This window comes from Microcaecilia unicolor, chromosome 5 (genome assembly GCF_901765095.1).
Source record: "Microcaecilia unicolor chromosome 5, aMicUni1.1, whole genome shotgun sequence".
Taxonomy (NCBI): domain Eukaryota; kingdom Metazoa; phylum Chordata; class Amphibia; order Gymnophiona; family Siphonopidae; genus Microcaecilia; species Microcaecilia unicolor.
In genome coordinates this window covers 39848079-39874131 of record NC_044035.1, presented here as the reverse complement: position 1 = coordinate 39874131, position 26053 = coordinate 39848079, and the positions used below count along the sequence as shown (strand labels likewise).

The window sequence follows — 26053 nt, the reverse complement described above, 5'->3', positions numbered from 1 at the left end:
ACCCAGTTGACATCATCCAGAGTCCCCATGGCCCAAAAGCACTAAAAAACGAGGGAACAGTAGGCATTTCCCATGTAAAATTGAGGCATAGGTGTTAGGCTATGCAATTAAACAACTGCAACAGTTTCCGAGGTGTGACCTGCATACTGGCTCAAATGTGAGTGGCAAGAACGACAAGAGTATCTGTCCCCAGCACAGGAAGAAAAGTAGAAGCCCGATGAGCATCCAGCAGGATTACAACAATCTCAAAATGGGAGAAGAGAAGCCGATGGAACTGGGGGTAGTGGAAAAAGAACCCCAGTAGGTCCTACAACTAAAATTTTCTCCAAATGGACCTCTGAGCACTGAGCATGAGCATACTCTGCACCAGCCAAAAGAGCGACCAAAATGATGAAGGGGATGGAATTCCTCTCATATGAGGAAAGGCTAAAGAGGTTAGGGCTATTCAGCTTGGAAAAGAGGGGGGATATGATTAAGGTCTACAAAATCCTGAATGGTGTAGAAGTGAATCGATTTTTTACTCGTTCCAAAAGTGTAAAGACTAGGGGACACCCAAGTTACATGGAAATACTTTAAGAACACAAAGGAGGAAATATTTTTTCATTCAATAAATAGTTAACCTCTAGAACTCTTTTCCAGAGGATGTAGTAACAGCGATTAGCGTATCTGGGTTTAAAAAAGGTTTGGACAAATTCCTGGAGGAAAAGTCCATAGTCTGCTTGCCCTGAGATTGGTAGCATTGAATGTTGCCACTATTTGGGTTTCTGCCAGGTACTTGTAACCTGGCTTGGCCGCTTTTGGAAAAGGGATACTGAGATAGATGGACCACTGGTCTAACCCAATATCGCTTTTCTTTTCATCGACTCCTCTCTTACTAGCCCCTTCAATCAAAGGTCCCCCCTTTCCTCCTATCTTAACCTCTCTCCCACTGTGGCCCTTTCCCTAAAACATTACTAAAAGTCCCCATCTCTGTAATCCTTTGATTTCACGTGTTCCTCCTCTCACGTGCTACCCTTCAGCAATCTTTCACATATATGTTTTATGGTTTATTTAAATTTGCAATACCACTTTCCCTAAAGCTTGACGAAGTGGTGTGCAAAACAAATGAAAAAAGAAATGAGAAAGGAACTCATTTCACATAGAAAAGCAATGTCAAACACTCTTCTTTTGGGCTTCCAGCTCTGCCAGAATCTGGTAGGGGATCCGATACCACGAATCTTCATTTGCAGCTACCAACTAAATAAACTACCAGTAGATTTTTTTCTTTTTTTTTTAATTGTATCCCAGCCTCACCCAAGTCCAATCATCACCACTAGTCCTCAGTCACCAGGATTCCTTCAAGAACCTTATAATCATGAGCCCAAACTCTAGCCATTAGGTGTTGCCACTGCATGATAACTGGGATTCTCTCCTCTCTGAGTCACTATTTTTAACATCACACCCCTTTAGTTAATCCCCCTGATCCCGACTGATCCTTTAGCTTTTACTCTTCACTAAACCCCATCACAATCCTGAAAATCATCTGGCCAGGGCCAGGTTTAGGCACAAGCAACAGAAGCATACATGTATGTGCCCAGGATGCCAAATGATGAAGGTGTCCAGAAACTGGGCCCTGAATTCTCTAATAACTGACTACCTAATGGCTGGCATGATCTTAAGAACCACAACACATATCAACTTCACTGAAATCGATTACAGATACTCATCAAAATCCAAATAGTGAAGAATGACTTTTCAAGGAAGAAAAAAAGATCTCATACAACTTTGGCAATTAGAGGACTCTTCTGCACACAGTGCAAAAAGTAATCATAGATTTAAAAAAACCCTCAAATATATTTTTTGTTGTTTTTTTTTTTATCTTGCACTATAAAATCTTTCCATCTCATATAATATAATTAAGGCACATCCTACGCACTGCCACACAATCGTTTATACACAGTGCTGTTAAAAACGCACTTGACTTTGAAAGTAAAAAAATATATATATTTTTTTATGGCACTGTGCAGTTCATGTGAAGTGTGGTTCCACCCCATCTGGCTGATTTAACATTTGTGCGGTCCCACACTTATATCTACTATTCCGTTGGGACTGCGCACATGTTAAATCAGCCAGCTGGGGTGGAACCACGCTTCACATAAACTGCACAGCGCCACAAAGATAAGTTTTTTTTTACTTTCAAAGTCAAGTGCGTTTTTAACAGCAATGTGTATAAACGATTGTGTGGCAGTGCGTAGGATGTGCCTTAATTATATTATATGAGATGGAAAGATTTTATAGTGCAAGATAAAATAAACAACAAAAAATATATTGGGGGGGGGGGGGGGGTTGATCTATGATTACCTTTTGCACGGTGGCATGATCTTAAAACAGAGCCTGGGCATGGACCGTGTCTTAAAGAAGCAGAAATCAGAAAGCAAATCACTTCAGGTTCTGTGAACTAGCATATGCATACAGGTCCAACAACGGCCCTGCCTCTTTCTCCCACACAGGACCTATGCTGATTCCCTCAGACTGCCACTGCCAACTAAAATTTTGACAGGGACAAGTGCCAACCCCTCAAATCCAGACCTGGAGAGAGGCAGCTCCGGGGCCAGCAGCAGTAAGTCTAGTTGTTGCCTTAGTCGTCTCCAACTAACCTACTACAAATGCGTGCCAACTACTGGAAGCAAATGTACTATAACTGCAGAAATATTCTGGAAGACTGCAAAATACCACCCATTTTCCAGTAAGAGCACACACTTACCTTGAATATCTGTCACAATTAGTGAAGAAATCTACTAAGCAAGCCAGAAGGTAGGTCTCTGTAAATAAATGGATCAAAAGTAGAGTGAGATTTTGAGAACACTGCATTTTTTTCAAGCTGGATACAATGCGGACTACAATTTATTTTTAGGGCTCTACTTTTATAATGTGTATTGCCTCGGATCAAATTCCTTATGTTATTTGAAATACAATAAAATGAAGTACTCAAAATACATGCTTCAAAAACTGAAACCTCCCAAAATCTAAAGTTACAACAACTCTATAACTACTATAATTCAGTGATTTAGGTACCACATTTATTTAAGGATATTACTTATGATATATCCATGAAAGACTTTAAAATTTGACAAAACTTATACATATGACAAATTGTTTTTATTGCAGATTTGTGTATTCACAATGTAAATGACAATATATTGGCCCAAGTACAGTGTTAGAGAGACAGCTGCCTCTAGGTACTAAAACTGAGTTATGTTCAAAATTAATTTTATTGCCCTCGTGAACAAAATGTTTAGGATCAAGAAAGCTGACATGCCAAAGTTTATTAGATGTACTCTTCAACCCACACTTGGTAAATTTAGTGAAATCTGGATTAACATTTTTGTTATGCCAGAGTATGAAATATATATTTGCCCAAAAACAACGAGTACATCACTAGATCGTATTGGGGTTTTTAAAAAGCACAGTTCTTTTGGCCAAAGGCTAAAACTAAAAGAAAAGGAATTTGAAATAAAAAGATAATGCCTCCGATGTAAAACTATGTATTTATATTTATTTTGGTTTTACTCCCCCTTACTATACTTAGAGGCTTATTTTCAAAGCACTTAGCCTCCCAAAGTTCCATAGAAACCTATGGAACTTAGCCTCCCAAAGTGCTTTGAAAATATGCCTCTCAGTGCTTTACCCTGGTAAAAGGTAAAATATTGTAGAAATATAAAATAAAAATGTCAGACTATCTCAACATCTGTAGCCGAGGCTATTACAGCTGAGACAAATTTTGGAACCCACCGGATGAAGACACAGCATAGAGTTTCTCCTTGAGAGAAGTCATTTATTATTTTTACTTATTTGTTACATTTGTATCCCACATTTTCCCACCTATTTGCAGGCTCAATGTGGCTTACATAGTACCGGAGAGGCGTTTGCCGACACCGGTGTGAACAAATACAAAGTGATGCTTTGGTAGGTAAAGTTCGTGTGGCACAGCCACATTAGGTAAATATAGGAAGAAACTCCCTCTGAAGTATCCCTTGGTCTCTTATATGTTAAAGGTTTAGGAAAGCTATATTGTGAATTTCTGCCTCAGTCAGTTTTCTGTCTCCAATGAGAGCCCTCCTAATTTTTCCAGCCACATTTTCAAAGTTTGTTATAATAGTTAGATTGAGTCAATTATTTAAGCATGGAAAAATTTTAGACAGGCAACTTAATGCAGACCTACAAGGGAGTGAATGATACATACCTGTAGCAGGTGTTCTCCGAGGACAGCAGGCTGATTGTTCTCACGACTGGGTGACGTCCGCGGCAGCCCCCACCAACCGGAAAAAAGCTTCGCGGGACGGTCGGCACGCAGGGCATGCCCACCGCGCATGCGCGGTCGTCTTCCCGCCCGTGCGCGACCGCTCCCGCCAGTTGAATGACTAGCAAAAGATGAAACACACAACTCCAAAGGGGAGGAGGGAGGGTAGGTGAGAACAATCAGCCTGCTGTCCTCGGAGAACACCTGCTACAGGTATGTATCATTCACTTTCTCCGAGGACAAGCAGGCTGCTTGTTCTCACGACTGGGGTATCCCTAGCTCTCAGGCTCACTCAAAACAAGAACCCAGGTCAATTGAACCTCGCAACGGCGAGGGTACAACAGAAATTGACCTACGAAGAACAACTAACTGAGAGTGCAGCCTGACCAGAATAAATTCGGGTCCTGGAGGGTGGAGTTGGATTTACACCCCAAACAGATTCTGCAGCACCGACTGCCCGAACTGACTGTCGCGTCGGGTATCCTGCTGGAGGCAGTAATGAGATGTGAATGTGTGGACAGATGACCACGTCGCAGCCTTGCAGATCTCTTCAATAGTGGCTGACTTCAAGTGGGCCACTGACGCTGCCATGGCTCTAACACTATGAGCCGTGACATGACCCTCAAGAGCCAGCCCAGCCTGGGCGTAAGTGAAGGAAATGCAATCTGCTAGCCAATTGGAGATGGTGCGTTTCCCGACAGCGACCCCTAGCCTGTTAGGGTCGAAAGAAATAAACAATTGGGCGGACTGTCTGTGGGGCTGTGTCCGCTCCAAGTAGAAGGCCAATGCTCTCTTGCAGTCCAATGTGTGCAACTGACGTTCAGCAGGGCGGGTATGCGGCCTGGGGAAGAATGTTGGCAAGACAATTGACTGGTTAAGATGGAACTCCGACACCACCTTCGGCAGGAACTTTGGGTGGGTGCGGAGCACTACTCTGTTGTGATGAAATTTGGTATATGGAGCATGAGCTACTAGGGCTTGAAGCTCACTGACCCTACGAGCTGAAGTAACGGCCACCAAGAAAATAAAGGTCAAGTACTTCAGATGGCAGGTATTCAGTGGCTCAAAAGGAGGTTTCATCAGCTGGGTGAGGACGACGTTGAGATCCCATGACACTGTAGGAGGCTTGATAGGGGGCTTTGACAAAAGCAAGCCTCTCATGAATCGAACGACTAAAGGCTCTCCAGAGATGGCTTTACCTTCCACACGATAATGGTAAGCACTAATCGCACTAAGGTGATTCCTTACTGAGTTGGTCTTGAGGCCAGACTCTGACAAGTGCAGAAGGTATTCAAGCAGGTTCTGTGCAGGGCAAGAACGAGGTTCTAGGGCCTTGCTCTCACACCAAACGACAAACCTCCTCCACTTGAAAAAGTAACTCTTTTTAGTGGAATCCTTCCTAGAGGCAAGGAAGACACGGGAGACACCCTCAGACAGACCCAACGCAGTGAAGTCTACGCCCTCAACATCCAGGCCGTGAGAGCCAGGGACTGAAGGTTGGGGTGCAGCAATGCTCCGTCGTTCTGCGAGATGAGGGTCGGAAAACACTCCAATCTCCACGGTTCCTCGGAGGACAACTCCAGAAGAAGAGGGAACCAGATCTGACGGGGCCAAAAGGGCGCTATCAGAATCATGGTGCCGCGGTCTTGCTTGAGCTTCAGTAAGGTCTTCCCCACCAAAGGTATGGGAGGATAAGCATACAGGAGGCCGGTCCCCCAATGGAGGAGAAAGGCATCCGACGCTAGCCTGCCGTGTGCCTGAAGTCTGGAACAGAACAGAGGCAGCTTGTGGTTGGTCTGAGAGGCGAAAAGGTCCACCGAGGGGGTGCCCCACTCTCGGAAGATCTTGCGTACCACTCTGGCATGGAGCGACCACTCATGCGGTTGCATGACTCTGCTCAGTCGGTCGGCCAGACTGTTGTTTACGCCGGCCAGGTACGTGGCTTGGAGGAGCATGCCGAACCGGCACGCCCAACGCCACATCCCGACGGCTTCCTGACACAGGGGGCGAGATCCGGTGCCCCCCTGCTTGTTGACGTAATACATTGCAACCTAATTGTCTGTCCGAATTTGGATAATTTGGCAGGACAGCCGATCTCTGAAAGCCTTCAGTGCGTTCCAGATCGCTCGGAGCTCCAGGAGGTTGATCTGCAGATCCTTTTCCTGGAGGGACCACAGACCCTGGGTGTGAAGCCCATCGACATGATCTCCCCACCCCAGGCGAGATGCATCCGTCGTCAGCACTTTCGTGGGCTGCGGAATTTGGAATGGACATCCCAGGGTCAAATTGGTCCGGATGGTCCACCAGAGCAGTGAAGTGCGGCAACTGGTGGAGAGGCGGATGACATCTTCTAGATTCCCGGTGGCCTGAAACCACTGAGAAGCTAGGGTCCATTGAGCAGATCTCATGTGAAGACGAGCCATGGGAGTCACATGGACTGTGGAGGCCATATGACCCAGAAGTCTCAACATCTGCCGAGCTGTGACCTGCTGAGACGCTCTGGTCTGCGAAGCCAGGGCCAGGAGATTGGTGGCCCTCGCTTCGGGAAGGTAGGCCTGAGCCATCTGGGTATTCAGCAGAGCTCCTATGAATTCCAGAGACTGCGTTGGCTGGAGATGGGACTTTGGGTAATTTATCACAAACCCCAGCAGCTCCAGAAGTCGAGTAGTGCACTGCATAGACCGGAGGGCTCCCGCCTCCGAGGTGTTCTTGACCAGCCAATCGTCGAGATATGGGAACACGTGCACTCCCAGCTTGCGTAGGTAGGCCGCTACCACCACGAGGCACTTTGTAAACACTCGTGGGGCAGAGGCGAGCCCAAAGGGCAGCACACAATACTGAAAGTGCCGTGCGCCCAGGCGGAATCTGAGATACTGTCTGTGAGCTGGCAGTATCGGGATGTGAGTGTATGCGTCCTTTAAATCCAGGGAACATAGCCAATCGTTTTTCTGAATCATTGGCAGAAGGGTGCCCAAGGAAAGCATCCTGAACTTTTCTTTGACCAGGAATTTGTTCAGGCCTCTCAGGTCTAGGATGGGACGCATCCCCCCTGTTTTCTTTTCCACAAGGAAGTACCTGGAATAGAATCCCTGCCCTTCCTGCCCGGGTGGTACGGGCTCGACCGCATTGGCGCTGAGAAGGGCGGAGAGTTCCTCTGCAAGTACCTGCTTGTGATGGGAGCTGAAAGACTGAGCTCCCGGAGGACAATTTGGAGGCAGGGAGGCCAAATTCAGGGCGTATCCGCACCGCACTATTTGGAGAACCCACTGGTCGGAGGTTATGAGAGGCCACCTTTGGTGAAAAAATTTTAACCTCCCTCCGACCGGCAGATCGTCCGGTACGGACACTTTGAGGGCGGCTATGTTCCCGTGGATCCAGTCAAAAGCCCGTCCCCGGCTTTTGCTATGGAGGCGCAGGGGGCTGCTTAGGCGCACGCTGTTGACGAGAACGAGCGCGCTGGGGCTGTCCCTGTGCCTGACGAGGCCTTCGGGCCGGCTGGTTGTACCTACGCTTTGCAAAAGAATAGGGTGCAGCCTGCCGGGCCCGGGAAAAACGTCCACCTGTGGAGGTGGATGCTGAAGGCGCCCGGTGGGAGAGCTTGTCGAGGGCGGTTTCCCGCTGATGCAGTTGGTCCACCATCTGCTCGACCTTCTCACCGAAAATGTTATCCCCCCGGCAAGGGACGTCAGCCAGTCTCTGCTGGGTGCGGTTGTCCAGGTCAGAGGCACGCAGCCATGAGAGCCTGCGCATCACTATACCTTGGGCCGCAGCACGAGATGCCACGTCACAGGTGTCATAGATACCCCTGGACAGGAACTTTCTGCACGCCTTCAGCTGCCTGACCACCTCCTGATAAGGCCTGGACTGCTCCGGCGGGAGCTTCTCGACCAGGTCCGCCAGTTGCTGCACATAGGTCCGCATGTGAATGCTCATATAGAGCAGGTATGACTGGATGCGGGTCACGAGCATGGAGGATTGGTAGGCCTTCCTCCCAAACGAGTCCAGAGTGCGAGACTCCCGCCCCGGGGGCGCCGAGGCGGTATCTCTCGAACTCCGTGCCCTCTTGAGAGCAGAATCCACGACCGCCGAGTCATGGGGCAATTGGGGCCGCATTAACTCTGGGTCGGAGTGGATCCTGTATTGGGACTCTGCTTTCTTGGGAATGGTGGGGTTAGTTAACGGTCGCACCCAGTTCCGAAGCAGTGTCTCCTTGAGGACATTGTGCAGCGGCACCGTGGAGGACTCTCTAGGTGGTGATGGATAGTCGAGGACCTCGAGCATCTCGGCCCTCGGCTCTTCCACAGAGACCACGGGGAAGGGAATGCTGATAGACATATCCCGCACAAAGGAGGCAAAGGAGAGGCTCTCGGGGGGTGAGAGCTTCCTCTCCGGTGAAGGCGTGGGGTCCGAGGGAAGGCCCGTAGACTCCTCTGAGGAGAAATATCTAGGGTCCTCCTCTTCCCCCCACGAGTCCTCATCCTCGGTATCGGACATAAGCTCATGTAGCTGAGTCCTGAACCGGGCCCGGCTCGACGTCGAGGCACCGAGGTGTCGGTGTCGTCGAGCTGTGGACTCCCGCACCGGCAGGGACGGAGCTCCCTCCATCGACGTCGACGGGGACTCCACCTGCGTGGCGGTCGAGACCGGCGCCGCAAGCGGCGGCGGTGTCGACGGCCCCGGCGCCGGGCTAGAGCTCACCGGCGCCACAGACATCGGCGCCGAGGGCGCAAGCACCCCCGGCGCCGGCACAGCCTGGCGCATCAGCCCTTCCAGGATCCCCGGAAGGATGGCTCTGAGGCACTCGTCCAGGCCCGCTGCCGGGAAAGGCGGTGGGGCCGGTAGGGGTGTCGGTGCCAGAAGCTGATGGGGGCCAGGAGACGGCACCGAGGTGCCGGAACCCTGACGCGTCGGTACCTCCACGACCGACGGGGACCTCTCCTCTCGACGATGACGCTTCGGCGCCGCCTCCTCTCCGATGTCCGGATGCACCGAGGGCGACCGGTGACGACGCTTCTTGTCTTTCTTCCGATGCGCGTCACCGGTGCCGGGAGGTATGGAGGAGGAGGAGGACGATCCCCCTCGGTCCCGAGGAGCCGGGTCAGACAGGGTTCGGTCCCGAGGGCCACGGGCTGAGGGAGTGACCGGGGCCGACTGCCCACGCGGCCGCTCACCTCTACCCTCGCCAGCGGACCGGCGGGCCGACGGGACCTGTTCTCCTGGGGTCGATGCCATCGGTGCCGATGTCTCGGGCATCGATACCGGTACCGAAGGACCGGGCGTCGATACCGATGCCGTCGAGGTCGACGTCGAGAGGCCGGCGCAAGTTCCAAAAAGACGGTCCCGCAGAACTTGCCTCGCAACCTGAGTCCATTTCCGGAGACCGAGACACAGGGAACACGACTTGATATTGTGCTCCGGCCCGAGGCACTGGAGGCACCAAGCGTGGGTGTCGGTCTGCGAGATCGGCCGGCCGCAGCGACGACACTTTTTAAATCCACTCGGGACCTTTGAGGACATCGACGGAAAAATCGCGTCGGCGAATGGTGGCTGAAATCACACCACGAAAAGGAAAACGACCGTGCGGCCACTAGGCCGCAACGCGGCGTCCCCGCTGGAAGCAAAGGAAAAAGGGAGCGCGTGCTCCACACGCGCAGGGTTTCTTTTTTTTTTTTTTTTAAAAAGAAACCGGACGGTAACTAAACAAAGTTAAACAAAGAAAAAGCACGATCCGCGTAAACGCGATCGAAAATCCGGCGGCTGAATCAGAGAGAGCGGCGAGGCACGACTCTCTCCAGACGCGGAAAAAAAGGAACTGGCGGGAGCGGTCGCGCACGGGCGGGAAGACGGCCGTGCATGCGCGGTGGGCGTGCCCTGCGTGCCGACCGTCCCGCGAAGCTTTTTTCCGGTTGGTGGGGGCTGCCGCGGACGTCACCCAGTCGTGAGAACAAGCAGCCTGCTTGTCCTCGGAGAATAGAAATTTACACATATCTAATATTCCAGGACAAACTATGAATATGAGTCTAATTCTTCTTTGCGAGATGTTTGTATGGGAATCTAAATCAAATGGTAGATTAATTTATTTTTACACAAACTATTAATGACTCTCTGCTAGGTTTTATGGAAAAAAGGGAAAGATGTGGGTAGATGTAATCTAGCTGATTATGTTATGTTACACTGGGACTTATATTTATTTATTGCATTTATATCCCACATTAACTGAAACAAACCACTTAATTACAACCCAAGGACCTGTCAATAGATTACTAAAATTATTAGTGCCCAAATACAAGAAATGGGTTTTAAAGTCTGGCTATATGTTTCACTGTCTTGGGGAGCACTAGCTGGGCACCTTCTTTCACATTTGGTAGCTGTAATGTGCAGTTCATTTTTATTGGGCTTTCTGATTCCTGAAATACATTTGGTGGAAGAGCATCTGTTACTTATCTCATGTTTAGTGACAGAAGTAGGTGACCTGAACACATTACTGGAAAGAGTAACTCGGCTTTAAGACAAGAGTAGTTCAGTATGGTTTGGGAAGAATATGCCAAAGAAAAACTGACATACTTAAACAGAGATAAATAATCTGGAATACAGTAATACCCGATGGCTTAGGGATCATTTTAAACATTTCATTACGCAATTAGAGTGAATCAACCTTACAGCCATATATAAAAAAGTAAAACAAATTGTAAAGTCAAATTACGTGATGTAGATACCATAATTCTGCAGCACTAATCCAAGAGAAAAAAAAGTCACAGCTGGATCTTCCTATATTTTAAATTTGTATCCGCAATCTGCTAAACATAATCAATCACCTCATCCAAATATATTCACTCACCTAATCATCTCACAGAAATGCCTCAGTTTTTGAGGTGGTAAATAGAGGTTTTCAGCTAAATGCACAAATATGGTCATTTCTGGCAAATAGCGACTCAAAGGATGTCTGCATATTAGCTGGCAGGTTCTTAATAAAAGGTCCTCAAATTTGAGTACAAACATCAAATGTAGTGTACACACCTGTGAAAAGCAAAGACTTTTCCATCTGGAAAGTAAAGTATCTAACATTCATTCCTTTCACAATTTTAAATGGCGGGATCACTGTCAATCCACTTACTTACTATCCATTATTTAAGACAAAACTTCAGCAGATATGTACCCTAAAAATAACCTTCACACTATCCAAACAGCAATTTAATTTCTAAAATACCTTAGTCCTATACATAGCTTGCCCATCCTAAAGGCCAGCATAGAATCTATAAAGAACATGAGGTCAATATTCAACCCCCCACCAAGCAGTTAAGAAAACCAGATACATTTACCCAGTTATCTATAGCATGATATTTATCTGCATTCAGCCTGTTTAAATAGCTGCTGAATCTATCTAGATCTTTTCACTGGCTAGATTTAGCTGACAGGGGCCCTTTTATAAAGCCGCAGTAGGCTGTACGAGCGTGCTCCAAAACGAGACTACCGCCAGGCTAGCACGCCCCATGGTGGTAATTTCGGAATTGGTGCGCGCCAAAAAATTTCCTACCACGTGCAACATTTCTGGTGTTAATCGGCAGCTGGCGTGCGCTGACTGGTCACCGCGAGTGTAGCACATGAGCCTTTACCGCTAGATCAATGGTTGGCATTAAGGGCTCAGGACGTAAGTAGGCATGCGCTGATTTCAATTTTACCACAGGCCCTTTTCCCAGCCCACTGGAAAAAAAAAAGCCCTTTTTCCCAGATGCAGTAAAAACTGGCCCGGCGAGCACCAAAAACATGCGCCCACACTATCGCAGGCCACATTTTGCTGTGACTTAGTAAAAGGACCCCTAAGCTAGGTTTTAACACCAACCCAACTAAGCCCTCTTATTAAAAACTTAAAAAAAAAAAACCCTTTCCCCGCCCTCTGGCACCTGATCTCACATTGAGAAAGTTACCACTCCAGGCATCAGATCTTGAAAAAAAGATACTCCTACAAAGCCCACATCTGGGCTGCCTCCATTCTTTCTATATTCAGTTAAGAGCTGCAGCCCCCAGAAATAGACCCAATAATACAAATGAGATCTCAACAATGTTTAGACAATGTTTTCTATTTCATATACATCTCCCTAAGCACTCTAGAATTACTCTGGCTCTCTCTCTACCTTCTCATAAGGTTTAGAATCACCATATACCATCACCCTAAAACTCCTCTGCTGTTTGATACATAAGATAATTGAGGCTAAATACTGAACCTTAACCATTAAATGGGGAACCATGTTACCCCAAATCTTTACTTCTGAGCTTATATAGTACTAAAACATCTTATCACAAGATGTAGCAATGCCCATAACTCATATTTTCGTGCAAATTGTCCAATATGTAAAACCGTATTTCTGTCACACTTTCATAAAAGGAACGTAGTGCCTCACCCCTCAAGTCACCGATGGGCTGGGGGAGTTCTGCGCAGCCCACCCCTTGAGATGCTGACTGGTGATGCAAATGTTTTCCTGTGGCATCGTCAAATATAGACCTGGGAAACATGGTTGCAGCAGTCTGTGGAGAGCAGTGGTGAATTCTCCTCCTCTTGCCTGCCAGCTCCCTCTGCCAGGCTGCAGGGACGCTACGGTTCCAGGGTGATGGGACAGTCAGCCAATCTCAAGACGCCAGTTGCTCAGTGGTGAGCGGCCAGGTCAGCGGTGGCAGCAGTAGGGCCAGGGTGAGGGCTGCAGGGGGAGAACAAGCAGCTGAAGAGCCCAAGGAGCACCGTCCAGCCACACTCCCTTCCCCCCGAAGCTGTCAAGGTGTTATTTGAATTTTTACATCCCGTCACTGACTGACATTTGATCTAATATTTTAAATACTTGCTGATTTGCAGATCTGCAGAATCAGGTGGTATCAATCAGTACAAGCAAGAGAGCAGAAATGAAATAATTTTTATTTTTATTTTGATGAATTAATCTGTCAAATAGGGTACCCACCGTGATTTACATACATTTGCAATTTATAAAGGATTTATTAATTATTGATACTTGAGAGCAACATTCTCAAGCATATGCATACCACTTAATAAACTATATTTAAAAGTAGATACCCCCTTTTTACAATGCTCATCTATAGTACTTAACCATTTTTTTTAAAGGCACAACTCAGGGTGTACAATGAAGAATTCTGATGCTTTTTCCAATGCATGCATCAATCTGTCATATGCCCTGTCATTTTATTATTAACTGCAAAAATGAATGTAGTATGTCCTGAATTATTTATTCATCTGCCAATATCACATTCAACTTATGCACCAGAAAGGGTCAAAAATGTATAATCAGATTTAAAAATTTGACCGTTTCTAGAGTTTATTTCCTCTAAAAGGGAGAGGAACTGAGTTGATTTCCAGGAAATCCTATATTTAAAATGAAGCTAGGACTGCATGCAGTTATGTAAATGATAAGAAAACAGTACTGCAGTACAAACTTGTAAGCCCTCTGAGGAGAGGGAGTACCTCCTGTACCTGAATTTAACTCATCCTGAGCTACTAATGAAACAGAGAGAGCGAAATCTACAACAAAATACCGGTAAATACATTTTGAAGACTTACCTGGTAGATTAAACAGTGTATTAAGAATATAAAATCTTTCTGTGTCATCTCTCTGAATAAATTTATTAGGGTATTGTTCCCGAATATCTGGCCTGAAAGAAAATCAAGAATTTAGTTTAAATTAAGGGACTATATTGCCTTATTCAATTTTTCTCTTAGAACACCTGGTAGTGGTTTATTAAATGACACACTGATTAGAGCATACATTGTTTTGTGGAGCTTTGAAGGAAAATAACCTATTAATTTGATGACTGTAAAAGAAATGAAGAGGCTTTTCATTTCTATACATGGTTCCACATGGTCATGGACTGCCCAAGCAAACCACTCTGCACCGGGAGATCGTAGATTTTATCCAACAAGACCTTTTTCCAATTCTGTACCTTTGGAAAAAATAGTCATTGCAAAAGGCTACTTGAGTCCTCAATGCTCCCCTTCCTTTCCCACCATCTGAGAAAACCAACCACAGCAATAGATGCAGAACTTGAGACAATCTGGTCAGCTAGCTTTCTGCCATCTGTTGCCTGAAAATAAAGTCAATTATTTTTAAAGTACATACCCAGTGGGGGTAATGCGTTCATTCCTATTAGATTTATAACCTTCTCATCTGTAATCATCCTTTTTATTCTTTACATAAAAAGGTTTAACTTTTCCTTTGTCTGAATAACAGGTCAGGCCAAGACCTGGCAGTCAAACACCATGAAACTGCCAGTAGTCCTACTAATTTTAGCAGTAGGGCAGAGAAGACTAATAGCTGGGTTTCAGGTGCATGATGACAGAACTCACACCTAAAGAATGTCACAGGCATGGGGACCTGCGGTAATAATAATTTAAAAATACCGCGTTTACTGCGGGTGCAAAACTTTACTCCCGTGGTTACCCCCCGCGATTACCGCAGGTCTAGCATCCCAGTGTCTATCTTTCTTCCTCCCTTCCCGCTGTTTCTTTCAATCTTGCAGCCATGAGAAAGATCCCTACAGGCCTGCTCTGAGGGCTTTCAGTCTGCTGGCTCCGCCTTCTGATGTAACTTCAAACAGGATACATCAGAAGGCAGGAGCTGGCAGAGGAAAGTCCCCAGAGCAGGCCTGTAGGGAACCTCCATGTGGCTGCAAGGTAGAGAGACGCGGCGGGGAGAGGAAGGGAGGAAGGAAGGAAGGAAGACAGGGGAAATGCTGGACAGAGAAATATAGGGGGGAGATGCTGAACAGAGACAGAAGATGGATGGTGAGCATGGAGAAAAAAGAAATGTCAAATGGTCAGGAGACCCAGGCGAGTGAGTTAAGAGATGACAGAGGGAAACAGAAACCAGAGCCTGGGACCAACATGATTTGAAAAATAAAATGACCAGACACCAAAAGGTAGAAAAAGTAATTTTATTTTCTATTTTGTGATTAGATTTCAAATGTGTATCCTGCCAGAGCTGGTGTTAGACATGGCTGGGGCCCAGGGCAGAAATTTGTAAGGGGACCCCAAAGCCCACTACCAGACCATGCCTTCTTCAGCTTCCAGGAGGCTTGCGGCTCTCTCTGGCCAGGGGGCAGTTGTCCTAGTTGCATTCCCCTAACACCATCCTTGGCATTTGTGATATTCTGTCTGCATGAATTTTCTATGTAGCATTCTCTAGTAATTTGGCTTGTTCAGTTTTCCCAATAGTGGAGGGGATATTTGTGAGGTGGGAGTGGAGACAGGGGTTTTGTTGATCCTTATTCTGCATTTTGTACTTTATAAAACAACAGTTGTACAGAATATTGTTTCTTTTTATACTTTAATAAAATGATTTAAATATAAAACAACTGTTCGAGGCTTGTGAGGGATGGGATCAGACAGAGCTCGCAGGGACGGGGACAGAGATCTCAGGAACGGGGTGAGGACAGGGACAAACTTTGTCCCTGCATCATTTTTTTTTTACTCACACCAGAATCAGAATGATTGCCTAACCAACCAATGCTCAGTCCCACAAACCAGATTTTTTGCTCTTTGTTTAATTAGGCCACAAGCAGCTTCTTTTATTGTGCAAACCTTTAAAATTCTGCAAGAATTTCTAACCTGGAACCTACTATGAGAAAACAAATACACATTGGGTCTGTGGAATAATAAAATTAATTTTCTACAATAATTTTGCTAGGTTTGAAAGCTGCAGTATACTAAATTTCAACAGCTGCAGAGCTGTCAGATTACCCATTCTAGGAGGAGACGTTTTGGCCACTCCTGGCTTTAAACTTACATCCCAAAGCAGTGTAGTATTTGTAGTCTATGATTCTATAAACAGAAATCAGTGTTGCAGGTACCATAATCTAGCCTCAATGATGGCAGCAACAAATTAGGTAAACGGTGTTTGTAGTAATGCTGTACAATGTTGGAGGAAATATATATATATTAAAAAAAGATTGGACGCAAGGGAAGCGAAGAAATATCTATTCTAACATAATAACACCTTGTATTTGTTCATACCGGAAATGGCGAACGCCATTACGGTACTATGTAAGCCACACTGAGCCTGCAAATAGGTGGGAAAATGTAGGATACAAATGTAACAAATAATAATAATAATGCACTAGAATGAGGTAAACAGATATCCAGGACCGGCCAAAAAGTCTCCCTCCTGGAATGGGTAACTTGGCAGCTCTGCAGCTGTACACTAGGAAGCTGTGTCATCATTTGTAATATTAAAAATATAATACCAATATTGAAGAGAGATTAATTTTGTCTGTTTGTAATAGGCAATTATATAGATTATCTACAGAGACCATTATTTATAATGTGTATCCCAACATTTTGGTCATTCTCTAATGTCTGTTTGAAACTATTTTTGAACTGGCACTCCCATGTCTCATATGTAAGGAAGAACAATATAAATTCAGAATGCTTTGAAGTATGTTCAGAATTTTTTTTTAGAAATTTCTAGACTGACTATTTACAGTCTCATCAGATCATCTTAATACAAAAGCTATGTGCTAAGTGCTCCCTAAATACTTTGATTTAAAAAGTATGCAAAATGTTAGATTTCAAAACACAAGCTGACTATTCTTGTGAAAGTTAAATAAAAATATCACACTAATGTTCTCTTAGCCCAGTGCTTTAACACTATGATTTAGAAGACAATGTGCATTTTTAGTACCCAATAGTACATTATTCCTAATTCACATCATCTCTTTCATGTAATGTTATAGCAATGAACAAGAGCTTATATGATTAGTTGGTGAATATATCATCTTAGAAAACCCAGAAAAGCTGAGCTTAAAATTTAGCCTTACACTACATATTTCAGCATTAGTATAATATTCATTCAAAGCCACAGCACAAACAATCCAATCATGTGCTGTGTGTTATACAACGCAGGTTCCAGCTTCATGGTTACAGTATGCTGCAAAGGAGGAGGGTGCAAAGCATTGAAAACAAAATAAACAATTCAAGAAAATATAGTTTGCATATTTAGAAAAGAAGCTACACAAAAGATGTCTAACTTCATTAAAAGCATGGCTTACGCAAATCTGATCTTGTAACCAGAAAGTCTTAGGTTATACATCTGGAATCCATGGCTGGAACAACAATTCATAATAATGATTTAATTGCTTTTCTTTTATCACCCAGCATACAATCATCAACAATCATACAGAGTTCATTTACACTATCACAGAATGGGTTTGTTTACCTAAACTACTCAAACTTATAAAAGCATGCTGAAGCTGAACATGGGCACTAGTAAAAACAATAACACCTAGAATAAGTATAATCAAATAAACATGGCTCTCCCACTCGAGAGGTACACATGCTTACAGAAAACAAAATATAACAATCATATTAAAATGATGTGCACATTTTCTTTTTCATAATATTCTGTTCTATGCTATTTTAACCTATTTAATATCTACTTAAAAGGATATTGTACAGTTTTGCGAGAACGCCCTTAAAAGCAGGCATTAAGTGCCAAACCAGTGGTATGTTTGTGTACTGTTGTTGCTTAGCTTTTATATATTTAATACTAGTTCCTGAATGAACCTTTAGGCTATTATAGCATGTGTATGTGTGCTAAAAATAATTAATAAAAAATAAATTAAGAAGATCAAGGTATATTATTGATATTGAACATTTTACTCCAACAAAACTGATCTACTCAGCATTCAGTTTTGTTGGAGTAAGAAGAAGGTATTGATTGGAACTTGGTTTTTGAACAATTTTTGGTTTTACCATAAGTGTGTATAATATATTTATATACACCTTTGATAGTTTTACCCCTGATGCAGCCTGAGGGCGAAACGTGGCCACGTCGGGTATTGTTCCAATAAACCTTTTTGACCTTATTCTGCTTTTCTGTTTGTTTATGCTTTTGTGCAAGCAGTTTTGTGCCTTTTTTCTTTGCTTAGTAGAAATCTATGTACATTATTTCTAGGACTGTACATCACTTAAAACTTTTAATCGCACAACCGCATAAAGAATCCCCCTCATGTTTCCTCCTGTACAGTGCAAAATATAGACAGCAGATGTAAATTCTCAAAACTGACAAATTTCAATTACTAAACTGAAAATAAAATCATTTTTCTTACCTTTGCTGTCTGGTGATTTTATTTTCTAATCACTTATTCCCTGCTTCTGGTTCTGCTTCCCTGTCTATACTCTGAACTTGTTTTCACGGCATCCTATTCATTCATTATTTATTTTCTCTCTTCTTCACTTCCTGCCCTATAATCATCTTAAAAGTTCAACTTTCTTCCATTTTTCTTCCTCCTGAAATCTAATTTTCATTTATTCTCTTCCCTTCTCCTTCCCTTCATGGGCATCATCTCCTCCTGTCTCTCTTCCCTCTTCCTCTCCTCTCTTCTTTCTTCCCTTCCCCTCACACCATCTCCTCCCTTCCCCTCCCCGGGCATCATCTACTCCCATCTCGCTTCCCTTCCACTCCACTCCATGGGCACCATCTCTCTTCTCCCCTCTCCATTCCTTTCTTTTCCTCTTGTATCCCATCCCTCTGTAGGCACAATCTTCTCTCCTTTTTCTTCCCTTCTGCTCTGCTCCCTTCCCCTCCACTCCATGGGCAACATCTCCTCCTTTCTATCTTCTCTTTCCTTTCCTCCTCCAAGGGCACCATCTCTCCCCTTCTTGGGCACCACCTCCACCTCCCTTGTTTGTTTATCTCATTCCCTATTTCAGATCCTGGCATCTTTGCCGGGTCTGGCTGCATATCCTCTCCCCTTTGCCTGCACTTTAGCATCTTGCACTTTTCTCCCCCCCCCCCCCCCCCCCAACCCTTCCCAGTGTCTCTCAGTTTTCCCCTGTGTCCCAGCATCTTTCTCTGCCTCTCCTTTCCCCCTGCACTCAGCATTTGACTCGCCCCAACCCTCCCGGCTTGCCTTTACTGTCTGCAGTATTAGACATTAGCCCTCCCTCTATAGCATCCCACCAATAGGAAAGAGGAAGTTCTGTCAGAGGAGGCAGGAGCAAGAGAGGGAGGGCATCTAGTGCTGCACACCTCCCTGGTGTTGCAGACAGTAAAGGCAAGCTGGGAGAGGGAGGGAGATACCAGAGAACATGCATGCAGAAAGAGGCAGGGTGACAGCACTGCAGAAGCAGGAGAGAAGGAGAAAGCTAAGAGAAGGAGAAAGCTGAAAGAAGAGGGCAAAGGGAGAGACGAAGAGAGACACAGGTAGCGGGGCAAGGAGTGTGACGTGATTAACGAGTTAAAATTTTAATGTGTTAATCGTGTTAAAAACGCGTTAAATGTGCAGCGCTATTTATTTCTATTTTTCCTATAATATTGAGAACAAATACAGAAGATGCCTATATAGCAAGAGGATGGGATCAAAATAAAACAAATGGCACAGAGGAGTGTAACCTGAACAGTGTGGCAGGTATGACTTTAGTCACCTTGCCAGGCAGACTAGATGGACCATGCTGTGGTTCAAAAGAGGTTTGGACAAGTTCCTGGAGGAAAGGTCCATAAAAAATTGTAATGAGACAGACTTGGGAGAACCAGTGCTTATCCCTGGGTACAAGTAAAAAAAAAAAAGAAAAGTCCGATTCTTTGCCATCCTGGTAGATACTTTTGGACCCGGATTGGCCATTATTAGAAACAAAAAAAAGATGCTGGGCTTGACAGATCTGTGGTCTGTCTGTTTACCTGTCTTATCTAGATTGTAAACTCTTTGAGCAGGGATTGTCTTTTTTTGTGTATGGTATACAGCGCTGTGTATGCCTTGTAGCGCTATAGAAATGTTAAATAGTAGTAGTATGGTAAGTACTTATGATTAAATGAAACACAGAACATTACACTTTAACAAAACAGAGGGTTTTTTTTTTATAAAAGTAAAAAGACACTACGAATACGTGTTTTCTGGTGATATAATTATACCATTTAAGTGCTTGATGTTTCATGGCTTTAGAATACAAATTTGTTCTATTCCAGTGTAAAAACAAAAACAAACAAAAAGAAAGATAAAAGAAAATCCTCTGTATGTACAACATTCTCAATTTCAAAAACCCCTCCTCACCAAAGTAAAAGATAGACACTTCAGTGTTAATTATCTCTCTCTAGAAATTTAGGTTATTAATGGTAATGAAACTGTGAAATCTACCCCCCCCCCCCCCCCCCCACCAACAAAGCACCATTGCTCAACAGTAGAAAATGAACTGGCATAGCAAACACTAGAGCACACTCAAAGTCCCATACACTTACCCTTTCATGAAGTTAAACCCATGGGCGCAGACTAGAATGTTCCCATATGCATCTACTTTCAACAGATTTCCATACAAGGTGTCAAACACCAGGCCCCTAGTAAACAGATATTAATAATAATAAAATATCAGTGCAAAAAGAAACAAATCTATTAAAATGATAAAAATCAAGTTTCAAATACCAAAAAAACCCTCCCAAAAAACATACAAATATTTGAAACCTTTCAATTACCAAACAAAATTTTATTAAATGTCCAAAACTGGATTTAAGAAAAGACGGTACTCTGTGTCTATATTAATATATGGTGAATTTTTCAATATGCTGTCTATAAATACTAATAAATGCAATCCTGGGACCACATCATGATTGCTGATCTAAAATTCAATAAGAATCCATTGAGAGGTCTTCATGGCCATCAAGAGTATAAAGATGAGCTCTTCAGTTCGCTTATGTCCAACACAGTTCGCTTATGCAAAGATGTTTAGTTAACTTGGTAAGGAAAAGCAGAAAGATGACATACAGTAGGAAGAAAACTTGAAACAGCTTTTCTCAATATTAGTATTTTGAGAAATGTTTCCTTAGGCTTCCTTTTACAAAGCTGTGGTAGAAAATGTCCTTAGCATGCCCTTATATGGGTTTTCCTGCAACCGGAAAATGGCCAATTTTCCATCTTCCCAAAGCAGGGGACAGAATGGCAATCAGGTTATTTAAAAAAAAAAAAAAAGCATCGATTCTTACTTGCACACATGCACAAAGTTATCCTTGACTAAGAGCAAGTGTTAACTTTATGCAGCAGTATATGTTGCCTTTATAAAATAAGTCTAAATTGATGCAAGAGCAATGCTGTCCTGATTGGTCAGTATTCTCCAAACGCACTGTATATTGTAAAATAAGAGATCTTTGTTCATCAGAGTAACAAAGAATAAGCCATCACTGATGCCTTTTTATATAATAGTTAACATTTAGAACAAAATTTATGACCTAAGGGAGTCTTTTACTAAAGCTTAGCTCGAGTTATCTGCAGCAGGGCCCATAGGAATAAAATGGGCTCTGATAGAGACAACTTGAGCTAAGCTTTAGTAAAAGACCTCTATAGTCCCAAGAAACAAAAAGTGTCTCAATCAAAAGCCAAATACAAAATATAACTCCTATTATTAATGTATTTAAAACAATAGGTATAGATCATCAACCATAGGAATTCCAGCTGAGGAACAACTGTAGAAATATGTACGTACCTTGGCCAGTCCACAAAAAAGCTATGAGATGTCTGACATGATATCATGTTTTGATTCCTGCGTTATGGAACTTACTTTATAAAACAGACACAACAAATGTGCCTTCAACAGCCAAATGTGCTCTGTTATAAAATTACACACAATGGACTAAATTTTATGTATTACATCTAAAAATTCAGCGCTGAAATGATATTCGCCTAAGTGCATTCTATAAAGTACGCTTTAATTTAGGCATACTTTATAGAAGCAGCCTAAAGCGCCATGACTAAACTTAGTCACGGGCAGTTAGGCCAAATAAAACCTGGTGCACATGCTGATGCCTAAATTAGGCATGGACCGGGTATTCTATAATAACACGCATAATTTCAGGAATGCCCATGACCCGCCCATTCCATGCCCACGCCCCTTTTTCAACTATGTGACTTAGAATTTTCATTTGTTAAAGAATACGCTTAGTATGTAGTTTGCATAAGTTCTAATTAATGCCAATTAGTGCTAATTGCTTGTTAACATCCAATTATCAGCACTGATTAGCTTGTTAACCAATTAGATTATGCGCACTGTTATGGAAAATGCCTCGATTTCTATACGGAAATCTCAGTGCGATATACAGAATTTGGGGGATTAAGTCCCACAAAATTCTTCTCTAGCTGTTTCATATAATGTACCCCAACAGAGATACAGAAAAGATCTATTTTACAATAAGCTACAGACCTCTTTAAAAAGTACCATTAATCATTGCAATCAGCCATTTTTTCCGTGAATAGAACAAGAAGTCATGATCTGAGATTCATAAGACAGACCCAGAAGTAACACTAGGAAGTATTTCTCCAAAGGAAAGATGCTGGATGCATCTGTACCATAATTTAAGTATGCATGGGTAGGCATAGAGGTTTCTTATCCGCAAAGAAGTATAGAGATGGCCTGAGGCAAAATGGGGTCAATTAAATCACAACAGAAAGGGACTTCGGAAGAACATAACATACATAGGACCCTGTTTACTAAGGTACATTAGAATTTTTAACGTGCCTACTATTAGTGCGCGCGTTAACCATGTAGGCGCCTATAGGGATATTGTAGGCACATACATGGTTAACGTGCTTTAAAGATGCTAACGCGCCTATAATGTGGCTTAGTAAATGGGCCCATAGTAACATAGTAGATGATGGTAGATAAAGGCCTGTATGGTCCATCCAGTTTGCCCAAGAAGATAAACTCGTATGTGGAGAACATTAAACCTGTTGCTCTGCAAAATTCAAAACAAATGAAATGTAATAGACCAAGGAAAGCAAGATTAACAAATTTTGGAAGTCTTATTGCTTATAATATATGACAAATAAAAAAAATTACCTAATTTTTGCACATCACTGACTTAAGAATTTCTTGCTGTACATGTGACCTTCAGAGTATGCAAGTTCTCTTTAGAATTATTCTGAATATAGCTAAATGAAAGTAAAACATTCCTTAACTCACAGTTCATGTCACTGCAACCTGCAGATCTATGGGACTTTTCATAGGTCAGTTCTCTCTAGCATACAATGGTGAAGGATTTATAACCTATAGCTGTGACAAAGAGGTAAGACAATTGCTATAGAAATAATAAGCACTCTCAGGTACTGCAGGGAGAGGTCCTGAAAAATTCAAATATGAATGAAAGTGTATCTAAGAAATTGCAATCTCCAAGGTTGCATGCAGATCTTTTTTTTCCCTGTGTATAAACAGAACTAAGACACCCAGAAGTTGTCTGGAAAACAGCGCAAACCTGCTTCCCTGTAGGCCTCAAATTCTTTTCTGCAGAACAGCAGAAATAGAGATGGACTGGCAAAATAAGGCAAGTCATACTCAGTAGCATACAGTATGTACATATTTTTGGGGTTACTAACACATGGAGCTTTTCCGTTTCCCCCTACTGGCAAAATTTCTAAAATAGAGACCATCCTAGGGGGTTCCCAAACTTCTCAGCAGCGTATGTGGGGCTAAAGATCTGTGGGAGCATGAAAATCTGAATCAGGCTTAATAAAAAGCAATACTGCAAAAACCCAAACCCAGGAACACAAATTTACAAGTTATGAACAATTCTGTTTTCTCCTTGTTTACATTTCTGTATTTTGTAAGTAGTAAAAGTCTTGCAAATATTTCTAAGTGGCCTCTTGTTTAATCTTACCTGGTAGGAAATACAGGGTCATAGACAAAGCTGAGTAGCTCTTGAGGGTATCCAATTGAAACCAATCTTTCAACAGTCAGATCAAAGCCAAGGGATTCATATTCTGGGGACTTGTACACTGAAATAAAAAAAAACCCTAAAAGTGTCAGTTACTGGCAACAAAAACAGCTGCAAAAACATTAAAAATAAAATCTCCAAACACCCTCATTAGGAATTCAAATTAATCATTCAACGTTTCTGTATTGTTCTGGGATTATATTGCTGTACTAGCATTTCACCGATAACAGTAATAAAGCTGTACAGTGCGAGAGCAGTCCCTTGATGAAAATTCACTTCATGGTTTGGCAATAAAACATACCACTTTATATACAATATGACATCAGATAATACTCATAAGGCCCATCTAGTCTATCAAGTTTGCTTACTCTTGCAATTTCATAGAATATAGATCATTTACTGGCTCTCTTTCCCAAAGAAATACACAAATCAATCCATCCCAAACTTTATTCATTTATTTATTTAGATTTTGCTCACACCTTTTCAGTAGTAGCTCAAAGTGAGTTACATTCAGGTACACTGAGTATTTCTCTGTCCCTGGAGGGTTCACAATCTGTTTGCGCCTGAGGCAATGGAGGGTTAAGTGACTTGCCCAAGATTACAAGAAGCAGCAGTGGGATTTGAACCAGCCATTTGTAAAACATACTGTTGCCACTGAACCTAAGAGCATTTTCATAAATCAAATGATTTAATAATCATTTCTCATTTGCAATGAAGTGACTCTTAACTACATCATCTATCTTTGGCACAGATACAGTGGGGGAAATAAGTATTTGATCCCTTGCTGATTTTGTAAGTTTACCCACTGACAAAGACATGAGCAGCCCATAATTGAAGGGTAGGTTATTGGTAACAGTGAGAGATAGCACATCACAAATTAAATCCGGAAAATCACATTGTGGAAAGTATATGAATTTATTTGCATTCTACAGAGGGAAATAAGTATTTAATCCCTCTGGCAAACAAGACCTAATACTTGGTGGCAAAACCCTTGTTGGCAAGCACAGCGGTCAGACGTCTTCTGTAGTTGATGATGAGGTTTGCACACATGTCAGGAGGAATTTTGGTCCACTCCTCTTTGCAGATCATCTCTAAATCATTAAGAGTTCTGGGCTGTCGCTTGGCAACTCGCAGCTTCAGCTCCCTCCATAAGTTTTCAATGGGATTAAGGTCTGGTGACTGGCTAGGCCACTCCATGACCCTAATGTGCTTCTTCCTGAGCCACTCCTTTGTTGCCTTGGCTGTATGTTTTGGGTCATTGTCGTGCTGGAAGACCCAGCCACGACCCATTTTTAAGGCCCTGGCGGAGGGAAGGAGGTTGTCACTCAGAATTGTACGGTACATGGCCCCATCCATTCTCCCATTGATGCGGTGAAGTAGTCCTGTGCCCTTAGCAGAGAAACACCCCAAAACATAACATTTCCACCTCCATGCTTGACAGTGGGGACGGTGTTCTTTGGGTCATAGGCAGCATTTCTCTTCCTCCAAACACGGCGAGTTGAGTTCATGCCAAAGAGCTCAATTTTTGTCTCATCTGACCACAGCACCTTCTCCCAATCACTCTCGGCATCATCCAGGTGTTCACTGGCAAACTTCAGACGGGCCGTCACATGTGCCTTCCGGAGCAGGGGGACCTTGCGGGCACTGCAGGATTGCAATCCATTATGTCGTAATGTGTTACCAATGGTTTTCGTGGTGACAGTGGTCCCAGCTGCCTTGAGATCATTGACAAGTTCCCCCCTTGTAGTTGTAGGCTGATTTCTAACCTTCCTCATGATCAAGGATACCCCACGAGGTGAGATTTTGCGTGGAGCCCCAGATCTTTGTCGATTGACAGTCATTTTGTACTTCTTCCATTTTCTTACTATGGCACCAACAGTTGTCTCCTTCTCGCCCAGCGTCTTACTGATGGTTTTGTAGCCCATTCCAGCCTTGTGCAGGTGTATGATCTTGTCCCTGACATCCTTAGACAGCTCCTTGCTCTTGGCCATTTTGTAGAGGTTAGAGTCTGACTGATTCACTGAGTCTGTGGACAGGTGTCTTTCATACAGGTGACCATTGCCGACAGCTGTCTGTCATGCAGGTAACG

General features: G+C 43.6%; 1 protein-coding gene across 7 annotated transcripts in view; it reads right to left on the bottom strand.

Annotated features, from left to right (window-relative positions):
* The window catches only part of NT5C2 (5'-nucleotidase, cytosolic II), a 214049-nt gene that overhangs the window by 50680 nt on the left and 137316 nt on the right, over positions 1-26053 (bottom strand). For 5 of the 7 annotated variants that reach the window (XM_030202814.1, XM_030202815.1, XM_030202817.1 and 2 more), the window contains 5 exons: positions 23908-24025; positions 20509-20604; positions 17324-17377; positions 13842-13933; positions 2744-2801 (listed from right to left, as the gene is read on the bottom strand). In XM_030202814.1, the coding sequence (XP_030058674.1) occupies positions 2744-2801; positions 13842-13933; positions 17324-17377; positions 20509-20604; positions 23908-24025 (418 nt within the window). Of the gene's footprint in view, positions 1-2743; positions 2802-12678; positions 12719-13841; positions 13934-17323; positions 17378-20508; positions 20605-23907; positions 24026-26053 lie in introns of those variants that run through there. The other 2 variants (XM_030202820.1, XM_030202821.1) reach the window with 2 other exon arrangements.